The sequence below is a fragment of the Marmota monax genome, unplaced genomic scaffold, assembly GCF_021218885.2.
Source record: "Marmota monax isolate L192 unplaced genomic scaffold, Marmota_monax_Labrador192_F-V1.1 WCK01_AAM20220418_F8-fsc00001, whole genome shotgun sequence".
Classification (NCBI taxonomy): domain Eukaryota; kingdom Metazoa; phylum Chordata; class Mammalia; order Rodentia; family Sciuridae; genus Marmota; species Marmota monax.
In genome coordinates, this window is record NW_026693777.1 from 14663207 (window position 1) to 14686913 (window position 23707).

General features: G+C 32.9%; 1 protein-coding gene across 2 annotated transcripts in view; it reads left to right on the forward strand.

Annotated features, from left to right (window-relative positions):
- The window catches only part of Atl1 (atlastin GTPase 1), a 69089-nt gene that overhangs the window by 35483 nt on the left and 9899 nt on the right, over nucleotides 1-23707 (forward strand). For both annotated transcript variants that reach the window (XM_046461016.2, XM_046461014.2), the window contains exons 3-9: nucleotides 2508-2755; nucleotides 6977-7111; nucleotides 7534-7638; nucleotides 9478-9528; nucleotides 12165-12221; nucleotides 19173-19265; nucleotides 20348-20486. In XM_046461016.2, the coding sequence (XP_046316972.1) occupies nucleotides 2508-2755; nucleotides 6977-7111; nucleotides 7534-7638; nucleotides 9478-9528; nucleotides 12165-12221; nucleotides 19173-19265; nucleotides 20348-20486 (828 nt within the window). The remainder of the gene's footprint in view (nucleotides 1-2507; nucleotides 2756-6976; nucleotides 7112-7533; nucleotides 7639-9477; nucleotides 9529-12164; nucleotides 12222-19172; nucleotides 19266-20347; nucleotides 20487-23707) is intronic.

Below are 23707 nucleotides of genomic sequence, written 5' to 3' on the forward strand. Positions count from 1 at the left end.
AGTTGAGATCTAGTATTCTGCTCCCAAGATGTTTTCCTATCTAAAATATTACATCTATCCAGTGTCCATGATTCACCTCAAGTATGTACCGAGATCATAACTAAGCTATAGGCTCTAAATATTTGTATTTACAGTCTTCAAAAGGGCTTCCTTGTTGTGGCTGAAATTATGTGGGCAGATAGTAGCAGAATCAAATATGAATAGATAATGAAAAATATTAATAGCACTCACCATTTATTAAGCATGTGCTATTTGTCAGATTTTTTCAGTCTTAAATAAATTATTTAATCCTCACAAAGCCTCTGATATTTTTAGGTACTATTATTTCTTTCTCTCTTTTTTTCCTATTCTTTCTTTCTTTTCTTTTTTTTTTGAAGTGCTGGAGATGCTAGCCATGCCAGGCACTGACCTACACCCTAGTCCAATCTTATTTTTTAGGTGGAGGATAGTTAGCCATATATGTTGTAAATTGTAAAGTTGGGATTTAAACAGAGCTTCTTGTACTCCAGTATCTGCAATATGGCAATATAGAATCTTTCAGATACCAAATCAGTTTTTCTTAACTTTTTAGGGAAAATAACTCTAATTCATGGCTAGAAGCAAATCGTCTGTTATCACCAGATGCTTTGTGCTATTGTCCATTAGTGAAAATTAAAATTATGTGGTATATTTGCACTCTTTAATATTATTATCATTATTATTATTTATTTTTATTCTAATTTGTTATATATGACAGCAGAATGCATTACAATTCATATTATATAGAGAGAGCACAATTTTTCATATCTCTGTACACAAATTAGAGTCAACACCATTCATGTCTTCATACATGTACTTAAGGTAATGACGTCCATTCATTCCACTGTTTTTCCTACCCCCAAGCTCCCTGCCCTCCTCTCCCTCCCCTTTGCTCTATCTAGAGTTCATCTAATCCCCCATCCTTCCCCACACACACCCCATTATGAATCAGAATCCTTATATCAGAGAAAACATTTGGCATTTGGTTTTTTGGAATTGGCTAACTTTACTTAGCATTATATTCTCTAACTCCATCCATTTACCTGAAAATGCCATGATTTTATTCTCTTTTAATGCTAAATAGTATTCCATTGTGTATATATATTACATTTTTTATACCTTGTTCTTGGATAGGAAGTATTATTTTTAATAAATGAACAATTACACACACAAAGTCATCAATGTGAAATATAGAATATATTAGTGTGATCTGAAGACTCATTTAAAAGTATGTCAAGAGATACATTTGTCTTGTTTTTCTTTTTTTTAATATCTTTATTTTTATTTGTTTATTTTTACTGTGGTGCTAAGGATCAAACTCAGTGCCTCACACATGCTAGGCAAGGACTCTGCCACTGAGCTACATCCCGGGCCCATGTTTTTCTTTAGTTGTAAGACTTCTTATTAAATAGACACCATGCAGAATGTCTATTTAAATATATTTTCAAAAAATTAAATGAAAGATTATTTAATAAGAGACTAGTTTATTTCAAAATTAATATTATAAAATCAAAAGTTATGTTCATTATCACCTCTCCTATTCAACATTGCATTGACTGTCTAATAATACAAAAAAAATTTACTATTTATTATTTATTTTAATTATCATCTTAGTTTAGTTGCTATAACAATATCAAAGGATTCAGGTGTCAGCATATGAATTTGGGTGGGGGGTCAGGACACAAACTCTCAGTCCAGAACATTCATTAAAGATTATTAAAGGGCATATATCTGAAGGGAGGGAGAAGGGGAATAGCAAGGATGGTATGAAGATGTGAATTTGGTGTCAACATACCTTATAACATACCTTATAACAAACAGAGATATGATAAATTGTGGTATAAAGGTGTATTAAGAATCGTAATGCAAAAAAGAGAGAGAGAGCTCATGTATAATGGCATAATTTGGCGTGAACATACTTTATATACAGAGTTATGAAAAATTGTGCTGTGAATGGATAATTATGAATGTAATGCATTCCACTATTGTCATGTATGTAAGAAATAAATAAAAAAAGGGCATATATCTGATCTGAGAAATTAACTGGTGTGTGTATTGACCTGATTTTTTGATGCAAAGCAAATGAGCCATTTATGTGTTGTTCAGGGATTATTACTAAAGAAGCAGAATATCATTGTGGAAAGATCTGGGATAAAAATTTAGATAGCTGAGATCTAATACCAAGCCGAATATTATTATTATCTATGAACTTGGATTTGTTACTTCCTGGCAAGTATGGTCTTGGAGAAATTACTTAATTATATTCTTAATTTCCTCATATGTAAAAAATATAGATAATAATAAATGTCTCAAAATTCTATTGATTTAGTCACATGTTCAGAAAGATCCACTTATGTCTTTCTGGGATATGGTGTGAATGATATTAAAATATGTCATTAGAATGAACCTTTCCAGTTCCACTCAATGTCAGATGTTTGTTCTTGGCATTTCAAGATGATTGACTGAACCAGTTGCTGCTTCTTTAACAGGTGGATTTTCAGAAAAGACATGTGACTGGAGTTCAGAAGAGGAGGAGCCAGTGAAAAAGGCAGGACCTGTCCAAGTCCTCATTGTCAAAGATGATCATTCCTTTGAGTTAGATGAAGCTGCATTAAATCGGATCCTTCTCTCTGAGGCTGTCAGGGACAAAGAAGTAGTTGCGGTATCTGTTGCTGGAGCCTTTAGAAAAGGAAAGTCATTTCTGATGGACTTCATGTTGCGATACATGTACAACCAGGTAGGGAAGAGGTTCCTTAGAAAGTTTTCTTGTTTATATGCTTTTCCCACTTTGTGTTTTTATTTAGTAGTGTTTGATATTTCTATTGCTATTATTATGTACTCTAAGTATGTACCTAAATACAAATGCTATGAGTGTAACCATTCAAACCTCAGTATTTTAGGGACAAGCTACACAGACCACTTGTGTCTGAAGCTACTTTGCTGCATTTCCCTGAGCATATAACTGAATATTTTCCTCTTTTAAACATGGACATTAGCATAATGATATAATTATGAACTTTACATGCTACCATGTTTAAAAGCCAAATAACTTTTGCCATAACTTTCGTATCATTATAGCTTTCCCCCAACATTTACTATGACATTTTTCAAGTAGGCAGCAAAGCTAAAAGAATTTTACTGTGAACACCTGGGTACTCACCACCTACAATCTTCCATTAACTTTAATACCCTTGCTTTGTCATATATGTCTCCATCTCTTCATGCTTCTTTCTAACCATCCATCACACCATCTTATTATTATTATTATTATTATTATTATTATTATTATTATTATTATTTGAGAGGAATATGTTGCTCAGGCTGGTCTCAAAACTCCTGAGCTCAAGTGATTGTCCTGCCTTGGCCTCCCAAGTGTTGGGACTACAGACTACAGATATGTACAACTGTACCTAGCTCATCCATCTTATTTTTTGATAAGTTTCAAAGTAAATTACTGACATCAGTATGCTTTCCCACAAATATTTCAATATATTATTTATATATATACATAATAACTAATTCAGTTTTAAAATTTTGAGATAAAATTAACATACAATGAAACATATAAATCTTAAATGTTTATTTGCTGATTTTTGACAAAAGCATATTCCTGTGTAATTCAAAACCCTGTCAAGATAAAACAAAACAAAACCCTGTCTAGAAAAACCCAGAAAGTTCTACCTCTCCCAGTCAGTTCTCATCTAACCCCACCCCCAGAAGTGTTATAGTATTTGAGAAAACAATGTGACACAGAAATGAGACTTTAAAGGGACCTAGAATAAACCAAAAACAGAAGGATAAATAAGAGATTTAAGTTGAGAAACAGAAGATTGCGAATGGAAAATATTCTAGTTTTTTTTCCTATCGTTTTACCTGGAGTGATTCTAATACATATATGAATGTTGAGGTAGAATAGAAACACTACAAATAACTTCATTTTATGTATTTAATTTTAGATTGATCTTTATAGATGAGTTATTTTTAAAACAATCATGTGGTATTAACTTTAACACTTCCATCTCTGACCTCAATTCAAACAAACCAAAGACAGAGCTACTAAAATAATTCAGGCTTTGAAAGAAAGCAGAACTTTTACTAATTCTGATTTCTGGCATACCAACAGTAGTATGCTACTTAATTGAAAATTTGAATCAACAAAATTAATATGTTTTCCACTTTTGGATTCTAGGCACATTTGTAGTTATGATTATTAAACATTAGAATGAAGTACTCATAGTACCTGTTATGTTGCTTATGGTAAAGATTGTTTGCTTGGACTGAGTGTGCCAGATCTGTTTTCTTTTCCTGTTTTTTTTAATGGTACTGAGGGCTGAACACAGGGCCTTATGCATGCGAGGCAAGTACTCTACCAACTGAGCTGTATCCGCAGCCCTGTTTTTTTTTTGGTGTGTGTGTGTGTGTGTGCCTAGTAGAGGAGCATTAAGAAAGCATGACAGAATATGAACACTTGTTTTGCTGTTCCTTGCACAAAGATATGCATCATTTACTTGTGTAGGCCAAATTCTACTTCCATATTTGCATGTATAATTATCATTCATATTAGAATAGCAAAATTCAGTTTTGAATGTAACAATTTGTGTTCTTTTAGCAGAAAAACTGTTGTTAAGCTCATCCCATACTGGAACATAGTATTATTATTTATTAATGTAAATTATTTTATTAGAGCTTTGTAATAATATATAGTAGTTGAGTTCATCCCAACAAACTCAAACATGCAGGGAATTCATTTTTAGTTCATGAAACTCGACCTTTTCCCTCCCATTCTCCCTCTCATCTCGTATTCTCCTTCCTCTATTCTACTGGACTAACTTATGCTCTTCTATTTATTTATATTTTACTGGTTCTTTTTATTTATATATAAAGTAAAAGTCCTTGTGGTATATTTATATATGCATATAACATGATTTTTTTAAAGAATTAATTCTTCATTGCTTCCTCTTACCCATCCCTCCACTCTGCCTCTCCATCTCCTCCTTCTACATCACTTATCTTCCCTTTATCTTTATGTTATCCTACCCTTCTCTCCCCCTTTCCTTAATTTTACTCTAGTTTTTATATATGAGATAAAACATTCCACCTTTGAATTTTGAGTTTGGCTTTCAATAATTTTTGAAGAAATATATGAATACGTGCCTGAATGAGTGACATTAGCTGAATTTTATTTCTGCAAAATTAACTACTGGGGCTGGGATTGTGGCTCACATTGCATATAAATAAATAAAATAAAGTTCATTGACAACTAAAAAATATTTTTAAAAAAGTAACTACTTGGGGTCATTTTCTTTGTCATTAAAAATTATTTTTGAAGCTTAGAGTTTTCATAAAGATCTTAAGTAAATCATTGACTTAGCTAATGTCACAATAATGTTATTAGTCTTTAAATTGATAATCATAATTTATTCATTGAAGTATACATTCCTAAGACTCTTTTTCTGACAGAATTAAGATACATGCAATATTGAGGGCATCACAAAATGCCAACTTTTATATTTCTGAATGTAGTTCAGGTAAAGGATATATCTGTATGGGCAGAAATTATCAGGGAAGGTTTCATAGAGATATTAAGATTTAGAATAGACTTTGAAGGTGTACAAAATCTGAATCAAGAGAGAGGGAAAGAAGAGACATTCTAGGCAAGAGGAATGAGTATATTTGCATTAAACAGAAGGTATACTTTCCTTCATAAAGTAGAAATTTTATTGTATTGGAGATGAAGGGGAAATAAGAGTAATAGGCTGGATAATAGAACCAATGCATGAAAGAACAAAACTGAGCTCTTTATAAGGGTCTAAAATTGCTTTACAGAACAAGATGGATATAACAAAATAAAAATTTTCTTTATACTGGTTTATGAGACTTCTTATTAAATCAAGTAATCTACTCCCAAATTCCTCTGCATTAGTATTTTTTTAACTACAGTTAATATGAGGTTTTAGATTTAATGATTTTCCAATGAAGTCTTCCAAAAACTAACAAATTATTGTCTAACAGATATAAAAATGAGTATAAATAGTTATTTGACTACTTGCTTACTAAGTATAAGGGATACTTTCTTTTCCTTGTTTTATTTGATCTTTCGTCCTTACATAATTAACAGTTTATTCTATTCTCTCTTCCTTTGGCTTCTCAGATCCCCCTTTATCTGTACCCTTCTATTTTCCCCCACTGTTCTCACTCTGTTAGGTACTCAATATTTTTTAAAAATATTTATTGTTATGTGGTGCAGAGGATTGAACCCAGGGCTTCGCACCTGCAAGACAAACACTCTATCACAGAGCCCTGACCCTCAATATTTTTGACCTTTATAATAACCCCCCTTTGTCCTTCCTAATTATCATTTCTCTTCTTTATTCATTAGTCCTTCACTCCTTATACAATAATCTTCCTTCCTTCCTTCCTTCCTTCCTTCCTTCCTTCCTTCCTCCCTCCCTCCCTCCCTCCCTTCCTTCCTTTCTCCCTTTCTCCCTTCCTCTTTCCTTCCTTCTTTCTTTGGATGCCTTCTCCAAGTTTGCTCACCTGAAAAATTTCTAAATATTCTTCAAATATTATCTCTTCTATGAAGTCTTTCCTGATCAAGAGTTAGTTATTCTGTTTCCTATTATTCCATTGATGCTTTATTTACATGTTCATTTTCACATGCATGTATTATACCAAAATGGTTTGTTAGCATGTCTGTCTCCCCATTAGGCTATGAGCTTCCTCTAGTCTGAAACGGTATCTTTTCATTTTTGTATCCACAAAACCTAGCATTAAATGTGGCCAGTGGTTGTCTTCTCTGTAATTGTTTTTTTCTTTTTTAGTGAATAAAGTGTATCAATGCAATAAATGTGCACATGTTTCTTTTTGACTAGAGTTAGAGATAAAAATTGGAAAGGATGAGTGAAAAAATTTTACATACATATCCAGGTATATATGATACACTTTATTAAATTTATAGGAATCAGTTGATTGGGTTGGAGATTACAATGAACCATTGACTGGATTTTCATGGAGAGGTGGGTCTGAACGAGAAACCACAGGAATCCAGATATGGAGTGAAGTCTTCCTTATCAATAAAGTTGATGGTAAAAAGGTATGATACCAACTTTTTTTAAGTAAAATTGAGCTTATACTTAACAGTAACTTGAAAATGCTCTTTTGAAAATGAATTTTGGCCATTTGACATGAAACTTAAAGGGGAGTGTAGCATCCTATCGAATGATCCTTGTTTACCAATTTAATGATTATGGTAGGAAAAATCATAAGAACAGTAGGACATCGATCAGCAAGCCATCATTCATACTTGTTTCAATGCTGTATTAGGTTAATGTTGGATCATCAGTGAAAATTATTACAATAATAAGTAGCTAATTGATACTTTGATTTCCTGTAGTATTCATGGCATATGTAAGAAGTTACCTATTAAGTATTCATTGATAATGATTTCCTTTAGTTCTTATGGTGTTAATGTTGGGGTAACTGTAATAACCCTGGATGTTCTATATTTGCTTATAGGTTGCAGTGTTATTGATGGATACTCAGGGGACCTTTGATAGTCAGTCAACTTTGAGAGATTCCGCCACAGTATTTGCCCTTAGTACAATGATCAGCTCAATACAGGTATGAAATAAATTCATTTGGGTGAGTATTTCTTTAGCTAAAATTTATAATGCATGTATTTCTACAGACACTTGGCAGTGAGACAAACAACAGAAAAGGTATATTAAATGTTAAAGAGACCTATGACACTCAATTTATCCTTTATATTTTACAATTTGGGAAAATGAATTTGAAAATAAATAAGTGGCTTGATAAAGCTCATATATGTGACTAAATTAGTGGTAGAATGGGAATAAAAGTCAGGTCATTGACTGGGCCGAATGCTCCTTTCCATCTCCAATTAGCATACCAATTCTTGTAAGAGTAGAATTGTTTTTGTTACTGTAATTTAATTACTGATCAGTTTTCAATTGACTGCTTTAACCAGAGGAAGTTTTTTTATGTTATTGATGTTCTTTTTGCTTAATGCCTCAATACACTCAATAATATTAAATCTTATAACATATGCAGATATTGTGATCAACTATTATGTTATATTTAATGAACAAGATTTATAAACATAAAATTTTGTTTTACATAGCCAGTGGAAATGTTTTTAAATGTAAAAACTTTGTGTTTATAGCTTTTTAAAACAACTTTATATACATTTAGAATGGTAAATGTCTTTATTTAAAATTTTTCATCTTCCTTTCCTTTTTTCTTTCTCTTTCTTAAAGTGTTGTTTCAGGGATTATAGTAAGCTTTCTAAATTGTGCTTAAAGTTCTTGGAGAGTTTCATTATAAGCACAGTACATACAACATAAAAGATTAAGTCTATTTTTGTAGAAATTTTCTGTTCAATGGAAAGAGCAGAAGAGGGTGGTAAAGAAACAGAGAAGATCAATTTTTAAAAGGCAAGGTAGCTTAAAAAGGCAGTATACTTAGGATGAGCAAGTTGGAGCTGATCACATTCCAGTAGAGAGTGGAGCTAGTGACGGATGGGTGACTAGTGACTATCCTCTTAGTACAACCGAGAGAGGACAAATAGGAGGAAGGAGGAGAAACCAAGTTAAAAAATGATCGATGCTTTTAACAATCTACTCCTTGAATGAGCTTTTAAAATACTAACTTAGTATCTATTTTCTTTATAATGAACAGTAAAAACCATCATACAAGCCAATAAAAATTATATTGACTTGTTCTTTTTAATATTTATGACTTACTATATATTTTAGACCTCAATAGAGTAAATATTTTCATAGAAAAACCCACTAAATTCTTAGTAATAACTGCTTTTAATTATTATCTGAGAAATGACCTGTTACTTAAATAAGTACACAAAGGATACTGCTTGCATTAATACATAAATATATAAGCATATTTAACTTTTCTTTGAAGTTTTTGACATTTTTGACCAAAAAAAGAAGTCATGTTGATGCTGTGATCTGTTTATAAAACAATACTACAAATGTATAAGGATATTCAGACAAACTTCTATGTGATGGAACTTTATAAAATAAAAGTAAACAAAATAACAAATTGTGAAGAAATCAACATCTTTTCAGAACACAATTTTCCTTATGGGTTGTTCAGATTTAGCACTATTTTTAACACCATTATTTTGGCGTGCTTGGAAGAATTGTTATTTTATTGAGTAATTGTTGAATTAAGTTCATAAAATAATTTTAAAATTCTGATTCCAGAGCATGTGACTCTTATATTTCTGCAAAATTTTTATATCACTGCACATTGTTTATTTTCTCTCAAGCTTTCTTAGTCCTTTCTTATAAATGTCATCGAATAAAGATGTATGTAAGAGAGTTAATTTTTGTAATAATTGATGTTTATCAAAATAGAGAATGACAGAGTAAGTGCTTAAGATTATACTGATTATCCTCTCATTTTGATTTCATAATCAAGGTATATAATTTATCCCAAAATGTCCAGGAGGATGATCTTCAGCATCTTCAGGTAACAATATTACTACTTTTTGTTTATCTGGGTAGGCTTTGGGCAGAACTTTGGAGAATGGTTTAGAAACATAACCAAATGAGGGTTATCCTATGTTCAAGTTTCTTGTTTTTTTCTTTCTAATTCAGTTTTCAAATTCCTTTGTTTCCATAAAATTACTTCCTACCATTCTTGATTATATGAAAATATATGGCAAATTAAAATAGAAAAGCATATTCAGGCTTAAAAATTACCTGAAATGTGAAGTTAAAGTCTTAAGGTCAGAGATTTGATAATTGATGGTAAGATATCTGTTATATGCTAGATTTTTTGTCCTGTGGGCTGTTAGAGGCTACCTTATAATGACTCACAGAATTCTATTTTAGATGTGAAAGAGATCTTGTGACACTCAGTTTATTCTTTATATTTTATAATTGGGGAAAATGAATGTGAAAATAAATAAATGACTTGAATAAACTCATATATATGATTAATTAGTGATAGAATGGGAATAAAAGTCAGGTCATCTGACTGGGCCCAATGCTCCTTTCCATCTCCAAGTCACACTTGAATCTTAAGTAAAGGATCAGATGTTTCCTAGAGATAATTCTCATTTCAGTAATAATTCCCATTCCCTTCAATTCATGTTATTTTTGTTTTGTATTTTATGACACCAAGGATTAAACCCAAGTGCACTTAACCACTATGCTGCATTCCCAGCCCTTTTTGTTTTGAAACAGGGTCTTGCTAAGTTGCTTAGAGCCTTGCTAATTTGCTGAGGCTGGATTTCAGTTGCCATCTTTCTGCCTCAGCCTCCTGAGTGACTGGGATTACTGGCATGTGCCACTACACCCAGCAGTTCATGTTATTTCTTTTTTTCTTTTCTTTTCTTTCTTTCTTTCTTTTTCTTTTCTTTTTTCTTTTTTTTTTTTTTTTTGTGATACCAGGAGCACTTTACCACTGAGTTACATCCCCAGCCCTTATAATTTTTTTTTTTTTATTTTGAGACAGAATTTCAAGAAGTTACTTAGGGCCTTGCTAAATTGCTGAGGCTGGCCTCAAACTTGTGATTCTCCTACCTCAGCCTCCCAAGTCGCTGGGATCATGTTATTCTTGAATAGATAGCAAAACTGTTATTTTGCTGACAGTTTTCCATCTTCATATTTTAGAGAAAAATGTGCTTTCAGTATGTAATATTATCTTGGCAATCAGAGCCATGTAGCAAAATGTGAACATTTAACAGATACAAAGGATGATGGAGCAAAGTAACATTGTAAATAACAGTTGGAGTTTGAATTCAGTATTACTATCAAATATATTTCTAGTACATCACAGTATGACAATTAGGCAATACTCTGACTAGTTGAATAGATGCTTCCTCATAAGAGAAATTACTTCTGTGGACATATGCTGTAACATAGCCAATGACTTTATAAATTAATTCATGGCACTGTCAATACCAGTTTAGGCGTTTCCACAAATCATTAATTTTAGACTTTAATATTAAGTAAGAAATAGTTTTTTGAGGTCATTTCAAATTTTCCTGTAAATGACGATACCTCAGCCTTTCTCAGAAGTGATTACAAATTGAAATTATACTAGTACATGATTCTAATGAGAGTGTCTAATCCCTGGACCGGCTGCCTTTTAGACACATTCCATCACTCTCATCAGGAACCTAGTAATTACCATTTGCTTTCCAGATTCCCACTGTTCCCACAGGAAAGACAGCTGTGGGCTCTATTCTGAAGGGGCGAGGATAGGAATCTTGTGTGTTGACATTCTTCCCCAGCTCCAAGAAGCCACGGACATCTTTGTCTTGAGTATAAAGTAGTGTTTCCTCTGTTCATATGGGAAAACCATTCAACCTGTGTGGATGAAACTCTCCTCAGTGGAGGCCCTGCCACAGTTACCTCCTCAGTCTACATTCTCCAAAATATTGCATTTCTGGCAGTGTAAAAACTTATATGATGGTGTCTCAGGGTCTCAGCTGGGAGCAATACAAACTTAGAGAAGGCAGTTTATTCGATTATCCACTTGTTAAACAAAATACCTAATGCCTTTGTAGCAGTCCAGATTATTGTGTCTTTAAATTTCCAGAGGTGACAACTTTTATAAATGTATCCTACATAGTTATGATTCCCTAGTCTAATCTTATGTCAGTTCTGCTTTGAAAGGTCATTTGACATGTTTCCTCTCCCCTTTCTTCTTTCCAAAGAATTGTCCTATATTCTAGATATAAAAGGTATTAGTTTTAGGGCTGGGGGTATAGTTTAGTGGTAGAGCACATTCTTAGCATGCATGAGGCCCTGGGTTCAATTTCCAGCACTAAAACCAAAAACACACACATACACCCCCCCCCAAAAAAAAAAACAACAACACACACACACACACACAAAGAAGAAAATGTATTAGTATTAAATGGAGGTATAATTTTAATTGATACTTTAAGTTCTTAATTTTTAATATCTAATTACTATAGCTCTGCTTTATCTAATACTAATTTCCTAAAAATGATTACTATAATCTTAATAAATGTAGTATTCTGTTAACAGGTGAAAAAAATGAATGAAAGAAAAACCTTACAAATACTAAAGTTTTCTTCCTCTCTCTCTCTCTCTCTCTCTCTCACTCACTCACTGTGATTTTTCTTCCAGCTTTTCACTGAGTATGGCAGGCTGGCAATGGAGGAAACATTCCTGAAGCCGTTTCAGGTGAGCGAGGTTTGAATGATGGCAAATTCTTACTGGATTTTTCTAAAGACTATAACCAGGTATATTTATTAATTAGGACCATGTTTGTTTCTTGTTTTCTTTATTTCATTCAAAAAGCATTTTTGAATATCTATTTAATAATTTTAGATGTGAAGAAAAAATAAAAATGAGAAAGTAAAAAGTTGTATTTCCTACAAGAGTATCAACTTTTCTCCCCTGAACTCAACCCTACAGGAAAAGTGATAAATTTGTCCAACATAAAAGCTAAAAACCAATTCAGAAATCTGGAGTGGCTGAGCCATGTGTTACTTTGGCTCTGGGTCTCTCATGAAATTGTACTCAGGCTCCTGGCCAGGGAGACATTCCCTGAGACAATAAAAGGTAGTTCCTGCAAGCCACAACAAAATCTGAGCACCAGAGAAGATATGGGGTGGGGAATTGGAGGTGTCCTTTGCTTTCTCACACATTAACCTGTTCCAATGCCACTGAGTAGAATAGCGACCAACTCAGCCCCTGCTGGGGACAGCAGGCCAACTTGAGAACAGCTTCTGACCTTGGACTGAGTAGTGTCAGTCCGTTTTGTACTCTCTTCTCAACCTACCCTGTCACATATCAAGAATAAGAATGTTACAATGAAGCCAGAACCTTGAAAAACAGAACCTAGAGGTGGTGCAGATTTACACATCAATGATTGTCCATCTCAAGCATGATTCCTTCAGGCTAAATTTTTCAGAGGGAGGTCAAAACTACCTCTAGAGTTGAGATTCTCTTTGCAGATGCACATCACCAGCCAAGACAGGTCATAACTGGAGGGGACTCTGATCATACTGGGAAACTGAATGATTAATAAAGGGTAAAGTACAATTAGCAGCTCTAGTTGCTAGTAATTTAAATGAGCTGTATAGTTCTCTATTGCTGCATAACAAATCATACTCAAACCACAAACTTTTATTATCTAAGACAGATCTTGAAATTCAGAAATCTGGAGTGGCTGAGCCATGTGTTACTTTGGCTCTGGGTCTCTCATGAAGTTGTACTCAGTCTCCTGGCCAGGGAGACATTCCCTGAAGACTTAACTGGAAGACCTGCTTTCACGCTCACTCTGTTGATGGAAGCCTTTAACTTCTTACCACATAGACATTTCCACAGAATACTCCTCTCCAAAGCAAGTCACCAATTAATTCTGAGGGAGAAGCTACAATATTTTTAGAAGTAACACACCATCAGTTCTGCCATATTCTATCAGACATTCAGACCAAACATGGCATAATATGGGAGGAGATTAAACAAAGATACAGCATCAGGATGCAGGGATTTGGGGGAGTCATCTTGGCTACCATATGAGCATATTAATTATTCTTAAATGAGGGATGGATGTCTTGTGCTTCTAGTAATAGAAGATTAGCTAATTAGGATTAACTTTCTTACAATAACTGAAAAACCTCCACAGAAATTTACAAATTTGGGGCTGAGGTTGTAGTTCAGTGGTAGAGCACTTGCCTCATATGTGTGAGGCACTGGGTTCAAACCTCAGCACCACATAAAATAAAAATAAATAAAGATATTTTTCCATCTACAACTAAAAAAATATTTTAAAAAAAGAAAATTACAAAAATGTTTGAATGAATAAGAGTATTAATAAAAGAGTTAAAAAATATTGAGATGTAGATAATTTAAAAAATATTGAGATCTAGAGAGCTCATGTATAATGGCATAAAAACTAAAAATAAAATAAAATAAAAAAGAATTAATAAATAGGATATACTCAAATTTTAAAAATAAATAAATAAATAAAAATAAAAAATAAAAAATATTGAGATCTGAGGGAAAATAGGGGCCCATGAGGAAGAAAATGACAAAGAGAAAGTTAATGTGATTATATTAATATGAAATGAAGCAAACTTAAAGAAAAATAATTACTAGAGATATGAGTTTTTTTACTAATGCAAGAGTGAATTATGAATAAATGAATTTTTGAATATGTAGCAGATATAAACATACATTGTTTATCTATTAAATTATTTATTAAAGTATTAGAAGAAAGTTGGAGGCAACCGAGGTGTGACCATCTCTGGAAGAATGGATAAATAAAATGTGGTGGAAAGCATACTCTGGAATACTTTGTAACATCCAAAGGCAAAGAACCAAAAGTACATAGAGTTGTATGATTAGAGTGTTAATATTCATACTGAATAAAGAGGCAAAAAGCATGAGATATGTAACATGATACTATTTATTATTTTAAATACTCTCATATACAAAATAAAATATTAGCATGGATGGGGGTGGGAAAGGATGGGTGAAGATTAGGAGAGTAGATCTGGGAAAAATATGATAAAATATAGCAAGAAGGGACCTTTTCATGGAAAGATGATGGTATGCTGTGAATGAAGGAGCATGAATTTCTCCCCTGAGGTCAAGAGAATGAGGCAAGGGAGGAGATGAGATAGAAATAAAATCTGCTATATGGTTCATAGTACCTAGTAGACTCTGTTATCTTTCTTTCCAAATCATTTGATAGTATGGCAATTGGACTATCACTTTGACTTTTCTCTTAACTTGGTACTGTCAGTACCGTTGACATATATGGGTTGGAAACACCATTGTAAATTCTAGAAAGGAACTTTAGGTCTCACCAGCAGGTGTCACTGCTCCTTATCCATTGGCAGATACACCAAAAAGACTAACTAATGCTCTGATAAAATAGATAGGAGGAATAGAAATACTGCCTTTGGTAAAAAATGTTCATGACCTGAAAATGGATAATAGGAAACGCTTTAAGATATCACCACTTGAGCTGGGCAAGGTGGCACATGCCTGTAATTCCAGTGGCTCGGGGAATTGAGACAGGAGGAGTTCAAAGCTAGTCTCAGCAAAAGTGAGGCACTAAGCAACTCAGACCCTGTTTCTAAATAAAACACACAAAAAAACGGCTGGGGATGTGGCTCAGTAGGTGAGTGCCTCTAAGTTCAATGCCCGGTACCAAAACAAAACAAAACAAAAAAAAGATATTACCACTTGTAAGTAAACTGTTGGCATTATGAAATGTAAAGAGTTTTGCCTGAATTTTTTAGTTGTAGTTGGACATAATACTTTTGTTTTATTTATTTATTTTTATGTGGTGCTGAGGATCAAACCCAGGGCCTCACACACACTCGGCAAGCTCTCTACCCCTGAAACATAACCCAGCCCCTCCTGAGTTATTTTAACTGAAACATCAGTAGTTTTTTTTGTTTGTTTGTTTTTGTTTTTTAAGGAACCCAGCAGATTTGTATGCATGTTATAGTTTGAGAAAAACTGCGTCTAGCCCAGACATTCCAGAGACAGCTGATCACAGAATCACCTGGTTAACTGAATACAAACAGCTTTCCTGGCCCTTCCTCTAGAATTTGATCCAAAAGGTCTGGGGTGGAAGTCAGGACTCTGTATTTAACTAGTACCAGAGGGGTGTCCATTTCAATGAATAAATGAGTCATATAAATAAGTAAAAAAAAAAAAAAGAGTTTTGACTGAATCAACAATGACTCCTGAGCAGGTATAGACTTATAAATCTAACTATCTGAAATTGAAATGAGAAACTGATAATGTAGTAAAAGTGATGTCCAAAGCCATTTAATAATATTTGAAATTAAAGCAGCCAAATTCAAAACAAAAAAATTCAGCAGTGCAGAAAAACTGATAGCTTTTGAATTAAGGATTAGAATTCATGGAATTTATATGTAATAAATGTAAAGTTTATGAATCATCTTGGGATGGGATGGAAGTAGTGAGTGTGCTATAGCTCACTCGTACCAGTCCATAAGAATCAATTATTAAATATTCAGGAGTTACCTAAGCCAGTTTTAAAACCATTAGTAGCTGGAAATCCTCCACAGTTGATGTATTTTCTCCACAGAAACTGGAAACTACAAATCAAGACTTTTTTTTTTTTGGCCACAGAGTTTACCAGCATATCATTGGGTAGAAACATCAGGCAGGGAACTTAGGACCTTGAACATTAGCATTCATCTCATGGTTACTATTATAGGTTGCTAATTTGAAAAAAAAAAAATAAGACTTCCTATTTGCTTCTGTTCTACACATGGTCCTCATTACTTTGAATAGGGAAGATGCCCAGTAGAAAAGAGCAAAAAACGAGACTGAAATCTCCCAAGAAAAATGCAAAATATAGCCAAAGCCACATACTTGGTTTCATTTGTCCTGGTTCATGAACCTTTATTTTGCAAAAGTTGCTTGCTAGCTAATTTCTATTTTCAAAATACATGTTTTAGGTAGAGATATTTCAAATACAAGTTATTATATATTGACAAAAATGAGCATCTGTTTAAAGTTGTAGATAATTTAAAGATAGTACATATGGGTATTTTTAGTTCTCCTCCTTACAAAACTCTTTCCTCTCTCACCCTCCAACAAAAATTCACAAAACAAAATAGAAAAGGAAGGACAGGCTTCATCTTTGTAAAATAAGAAATATTCATAATCACACACCCAGAAGTGTCCTTGTGTAAGGAAAGATGCAACCCAAGGATCTTGTATTGACTTACAGGTATAAAAGGCCCAAACTGTTATGAAAATGTAAGAATACAAGGAGTAGGCCAGGTGCAGTAAGTAGCACACACCTGCAATCCCAGTGACTCTGGAAGCTGAGGCAGGAGGATCGCAAATTCAAAGCTAACCTCAGCAACTTAGCAAGATCCTGTCTCAAAATAAAAAATAAAAAAAGGTCTGGGGATATGACTCAGTGGTTAAGTACCCCTGGGTTCAATTCCTGGTACCAAAAAGGAAAAAAAAGGAAGGAATATTGCTCCTACCACCCTTTAATGAGAAATCTACTAAAGAATGAATTTCACTCAGAGATGATACAAGGACTGGGATGAGCATTAAATGTATATTTATTTGTGGAATTAGGACCAAATGACAGATAAAAGTGAGAGTGCATCTCACTTAATATCTACATTCTGTAAGTAAAGAATAAATATATTTAAAAAACAAAATAATAAGGGAGAGTGTATGCTAAATATTTTTAATAGTTTTATTAAATATTCTTAGTAGCTGATGATAGTATTGGTGGTGTTACTCTGAGGTTGTTATGTATGTATTATAGCATAAAACAAAAAAGTAATTATGGGATATCATAACTCAATCATTCCCTATACCTAACCAAGATTCTTGATTCAGGATTCTTGGGCAAGGAACTACAGATAGAATATAGAAGTTCAGTGAAAATCTTGTAGCTCTGTATTTAAGTATTTGAATTGGAAATATCAATATGAATTAGTGAGATATTTTATCAATATATATGATACATATACATACACAGAAAATTATATCTAGCTCTGTCCACTGAAAAGACCTAGAAACAATGACTAATTTGGTAGCACTTTCAGAATTAAAATCTTGAAATTACAATTTCCACAGGAAAAAGAAAACTACTTTCTTAGAAAAATGCTTGATTCTTGTATGGGGTAGGAAATGAACTTGGAGCACCTTTTAAAAAAGAAGTATTATAAAGACATGTTAGTTATGTTTCTGGATTTACAGAATAATATGGGAACACATATTAGTAGCACAGATATAAATTACCTTATAATCTCCACATAAAATTCATCATATCTTTCAATGTTTATTGTATTTTAAACATTTATACTCAAACTGTTATTTTAGTTATAACTTAAAAAATTAATAGTAGATGGAAGGGGAAAATGATAAGAGGAAGTCTGGGAACACACAGTTAAATGTGAGACAGATTTTAAAAACATGACTTCAAACCAATTAAGGAAAGGCAGACCAACCAATAATTTTGTGCATCTACATTAGGATGAGTTATAATTATTTGTGTAATGGAATATTAAGCAGTGATTACTATGAATAAGAAAAAATTATGCAATAATATGATGTATTTCACAAGCATAATGTTGAATGAAAGAAGCCAAAACTAATCTATGCTTTGAGAAGTCAGGATAATTGTTACTCTTGAGTAAGGGGTAATGACTGGAAGAAAGCAAAAGGGGGTTGTGGAGTGATGGATATTCTGTTTCTCGATGTAGGTGCTGGTTACCTGGAGTGTTCACATAGTGAAAATTTGTTAAGCCTTGTAATTATGTGTGTAGTTTTCTGAATGTAGACTATATTTCAACAGAAGATTTAAAAAGTAAACATATATCTCCCAGGTTGATGGTTTCCAAAAATATTTTTTCTTAATTTCAAAAGAATCCATTAGAACTTCCTGTGGTAAAAACACTTAACTTGAATTTCAACAGTATTGTAAATGCCATCTCAATATCCTTTTAAAAAGTATATTTAATACTTTTTATTTAAAATGTAATGTATGAAAACCTCATTTTTTAGAAAAATTTACTTTTTATAAATTTTTTTTCCTACCCTACTCCATTGTACACATACTTTCACCAAATGTTAACTATGATTGCATCCAGACAAGACTTGGAATACAGTTTAAAATTTCTACTATGGACTTTGCTATATAATTTGAACTTTTTGTGATAATCTACATAACTGTTTCTATGAAAACATTACAATAATTTAAGAAAGAAAAGCTAATCTTATGCCTATGTTCTGCCATAGCTGTCAAAAAAGGAAAGAATAAACTTTCCAGTTCCTTCACAAGAACATAGAAACACTCTACACAACTTGATTATATTTACATAGCTTCATTCAGCCAGCTTGAGTTATCTCTGACTCTCAGCTCTTGGTGGGATGTAGTCATGTTGGCAGTTAGTAGGTAGCTTTCTGTCTATACTTAGCAGAAACATGTAGGATGATCTCATAAGTGAGGGGATGCTCAGAAACTTCCAAAAGTTTTGTTTGCTTTTTTAATTCCACAGTGTGGTAAAGAACACTATTAAGGTAACAATGATATTATAATTGGTTTTAATAAAAACCAAGGGAGGCATCTTAAAGTCCCTTTATCAATTTTTTCTTAATATTTTTTAGAGTCTGATATTTCTGGTTCGAGACTGGAGTTTCCCATATGAATTTTCATATGGAGCGGATGGTGGTGCAAAATTCTTGGAAAAACGCCTCAAGGTTTGTTAAATATTTGGGTACATGGAATTTTTTTCACCAGTAATAAAATAGAATTATTTTTGTTGAGCCATTTGTTAAATATACTCAGTCGCCACAATTTCATTTAACCCTCATTGTATCTCTATTAACAAACTAAGACCGATATTTAAACAACTATTCAAAGAGTTATAATTTAAAATATTACCAATAATTTTGAAACAGATAATTCTTTTGTGGCTATCTATAAAAAATCACTCATTATTTAAGATCAAGATTTTACTTTGAACAACTAAATCAATTCATGACTGATAGCATATCTAAGTTTATGTTTTAGTAGAGGTTTAAAGAAATGTCTAACTTTGAATCTCCAAAGTCGATTACAATATTTTGCTAATAGTTCACAGAATGTGAAATTAAAAGGTCTTTCACTTTCTATGTCATGATATTTCAGCATTGTAGATATTATTTACATTGATCAGATATCACAAAAAATATCCCCTGGGAAATCAAAGGAGAGAATTGAAGTTAAAAAAAATTCCTTGAATATCAGGATCTCTAGGCTTGCCTTTTTAGATTTATAGTTACTTTAGAGTAGTTTGTCTATATTATACACTTGTCAAATACATGTGTAAAAAAGGGAGTGGAGGATATTTGGGCTTGTAGATAAACACCGAACTATTTGGATGCCTTTCAAATTTAAGTGTGTGCCTATCAGGTGACAGAACGCTGTCTTAAGTATCTTCTGAAAAAAAGTATGACCATCTTACAGTCTACTTGTGTCTCTTATGAATACTTTGAATTAAAATATGAATTTGTGGGAACTAGAGTAAAACTCCACTAGTTTATATTAAAACATGGGAAGCCCATCTGAGCTAGCATAAGGGCAATGGCTTTTGAATTGTAATAACTGTGCCATGTGCTTGCTATGCTTAGGTATGGCTATGTGGACAAATTCACCAAAGACTTTTTTTTCTTTAATAACAACCCCATCTTTTTTTTCCATTGTGGGACCAGACAGACATAGCAAATATAAGATGCCATAGAATTCCTTTTTTTCAATTTAGATTGCAAATAAGTTTAAACTTCAGAATGATTTACTGCAGGTCTCAGGGAATCAGCATGAAGAACTACAGAATGTTCGAAAGCACATCCATTCCTGTTTCACCAACATTTCCTGTTTTCTGCTACCTCACCCTGGCTTGAAAGTAGCTACCAATCCAAACTTTGATGGAAAACTGAAAGGTTTGTTTGGTTTTAAATGAGTATGTTTTCATCACTTAGTCTGATTATAAAGATGTCATTTTACCCACTGGGATTATGGCCACTACTTTCACCTATCCAGTGATGTCAGGTTGATGAGATTAGAAATTGCCAGAATTGGGAATCCCAGGCTGGGATCTCTTCTTCAGTCAACTTTAAGAGTTGATAACACTGAGTTTGTACACTGCCTGCACAAACAGACCACATTTTGTGTTCACCAGGAGGTAGTAGTCCTCACCCTCCCATTTCTATGCACTGAGGAGTGTTCCTTAATGTCTTTATGCTTAATTTTTCTTTCTTTTTAAAATTTTTTAGTTGTCAATGGATCTTTATTTTATTTATTTATATGCACATGCTAGGCAATCACTCTACCACTGAGCTACAACCCCAGCCCTATGCTTAATCTTTGTCATTTCCATTAAAAGGGGAAAACAAGTGCCTATATTGTTGGAATGTTGTATTTATTAAATTGTGTAATTAGAGATCAAAAGAAACATTGCATAGTACTGAATTTAGTATTTTAAAACTATTACTAAATAATTTAATTATAAATTATAAAAACTTTACTAAAAATGAAATTTTCTCTGGATGAGGACCAGTTTCTGAAAACAAAACAAAAGCACTAGCGTGTTTTTAAAATAGTACCCATTATAAGATGTAATTATCTCCTTAACAGAAGTTGATTGTTCTGTGATTCCAAAGTAGCTCAACTTGTTAAAAAAAGAAGAAAAGAGAGGGGGTATGGAGGGAGGGGTCTGTAGAAACCGAAGTTAATTTTTCCTTAGAAAAATTAACTTTGTACTATCTCATATAGTCTTTATATATATGCTTTGCAGTTAATATGAGATAGTACAAAGACATTTATGATTTTTACTTATAAGCACAGCCTTGTGTATATCACTAAATTTAGGCATTTGTTTTATTTACTGTGGCCTTTCTCCTTTGTGCCAGGGGAGAGAGAGTAACAGTACAAAATTTTCAGCACAATTGTTGTGAAAGGAATTTTAAATTACTTTTATAAACGGGCCACATAACTTGTATTCAGTTTTCAGAAATTTGGATATTTAAAAAGTAAAATTATTTCCCCCTTATGAATATACATGGCATTTAGTCTCAGAAACCTTATATTTAACTTTAGCAATTAATACCATAAATAGAATCTTCAATTTCTGAGTTGTCAACATTGCTTTTATACACATTTAAAATTTTCACCTTTCTATAACAGAACAGATAGCAATAAGCACATACTAACACACAGATGTCCAGATCTTATAAATTTACTGTCACTCATGAATTCTAATACAGTAGTGAACACACAGACCAGTTATATTTTGTAATTACCTAATGGCTTTGGTGTGTTTTGAAAAAAATTACATAAAGAGAGCGCTTCCACAAAGCTTCTCATTCTTCTCTGGAGTTGGGAGCTGTAAACAGGCAGAGGAGGGGCAGGCCTTCAACAACAGTCCTTTATTGGTACAGAAAATACTCTAGCTTATTCCGTGACTGTAGTATGCAAAACACTTAGATTAATTGATGCATTTTGCAGAGAATGAGTTCAGAGAAAGTTTAGGACAAATCAAGCAAATATAGATTCCTATTTTTTTAATATATTTGTTCTCCATCAAATTTTATGCACATTTATATCTCTACATGTACACTGACCTACACAATGGGTAGGTCATGCCAATACCAATTCTCACATATTATTTCACACATAGAAATAACATTCTAGCTTATTATGAATAGTAACAACTGTTGTAATTACTATTTGTTCATGATCCCTTGCAGCATTGCAATCATTATCTTACTATCTCCAGTGTAATTAAAAATGTATATTGAGTTTAATTGCTTTTAATGTAGAAGCTTCCTACATTAGAAATCAAGAGGATCTAAAACACTGAATCATGTTCATTCCTGCTATATTCAGCTAGCTGTGAGTGACTCTTTTGGTCACAGCAAGGAAAAAACTGACTAGAATAATAGCATTGTTGTGTGAATTAACCAAGGAAAATATTTTCTATGCTATTATTCTAGTCAGTTTTTTCCTTGCTGTGACCAAAAGACCTGACAAAAATTAAAGGAAGAAAAAAGTTTATTTGGCTCACCATTTCAGAATGTCAGTCCATAGACAATATCATTGCTCTGGGTCAGAGGTAAGGGAGAACATTATGGCAGAAGGGTATGGGGGGAAAGCAACTCAGGACATGGCAACCAGGAAGTGGAGAGAACTTCGTTCACTAGGGACAAAATATAAACCCCAAAGTCACACCCCAGTGCTTAACTCCTCCAGCTGCACCAAACTTGCCTACAGTTATCATCTAGTTAATCCATATCACTGAATGAATTAGATGATTAAGGCTGTCATAACCCAATCATTTCACCTCTGAAAATTCTTGCATTGTCTCACACATGAGCTTTTGGGAGATACCTTATATCTAAACCACAACTATACTGGTGCATCTGTTCTATGGAGTTATTATAAAATCTGCATCATGCATCAGTTACCAGTAGTGGATATTTAGGCAAACTACCACTGAATTCCTAGCAAAGTTTTAAGGCAAAAAATGATGAAAACGTAACATTATCCTGAGTAATTATGCACCCACACATATTTATTGAATGTATACAAGGGCTAAAGCTTATTAGTACCTTTGGAAGTTGATCTGAACTGGTCTACAGATGTTTTGGGTCATGGATTCACTGTGGTCAACTAATATTTGCAAGAGGTCACTACTTATGTGTGTAATCAGTACATTGTTCTTATTTTCTGAATCTAATATTGGAATACCTAGCACTGGTCTCAGAACAAAGATAGCTAATGCTATCTTTAGAACAAATTTTAATCCAAACGTATTGTTATGTGCTGGTTATTTTAATGGTAATTATTTGCTGTTTCATTAGATACACAGATATTATCTTATATCATTCCAATTGTAAAAGAAAGTTAACGGGGAGCTAAATGTATGTTTGAAAGTGATTTTAAACTGGATTTACAAAAAGAAAACTTTTATACAGAAATTCAGAAAGAAGTCATACATTTTAAATGTATGGCAATAGTCTATTAAATCTGAAATAAATATAAAATCATATAGCTAAAAAGAAACCTATTTGTATTAAGGTATAGAGAGATATATGGCAGGAAACAAAACAAGAAGGTGGTAAGATAAATACAAATAACAGGATTGCATTCCAGTGAATACTAT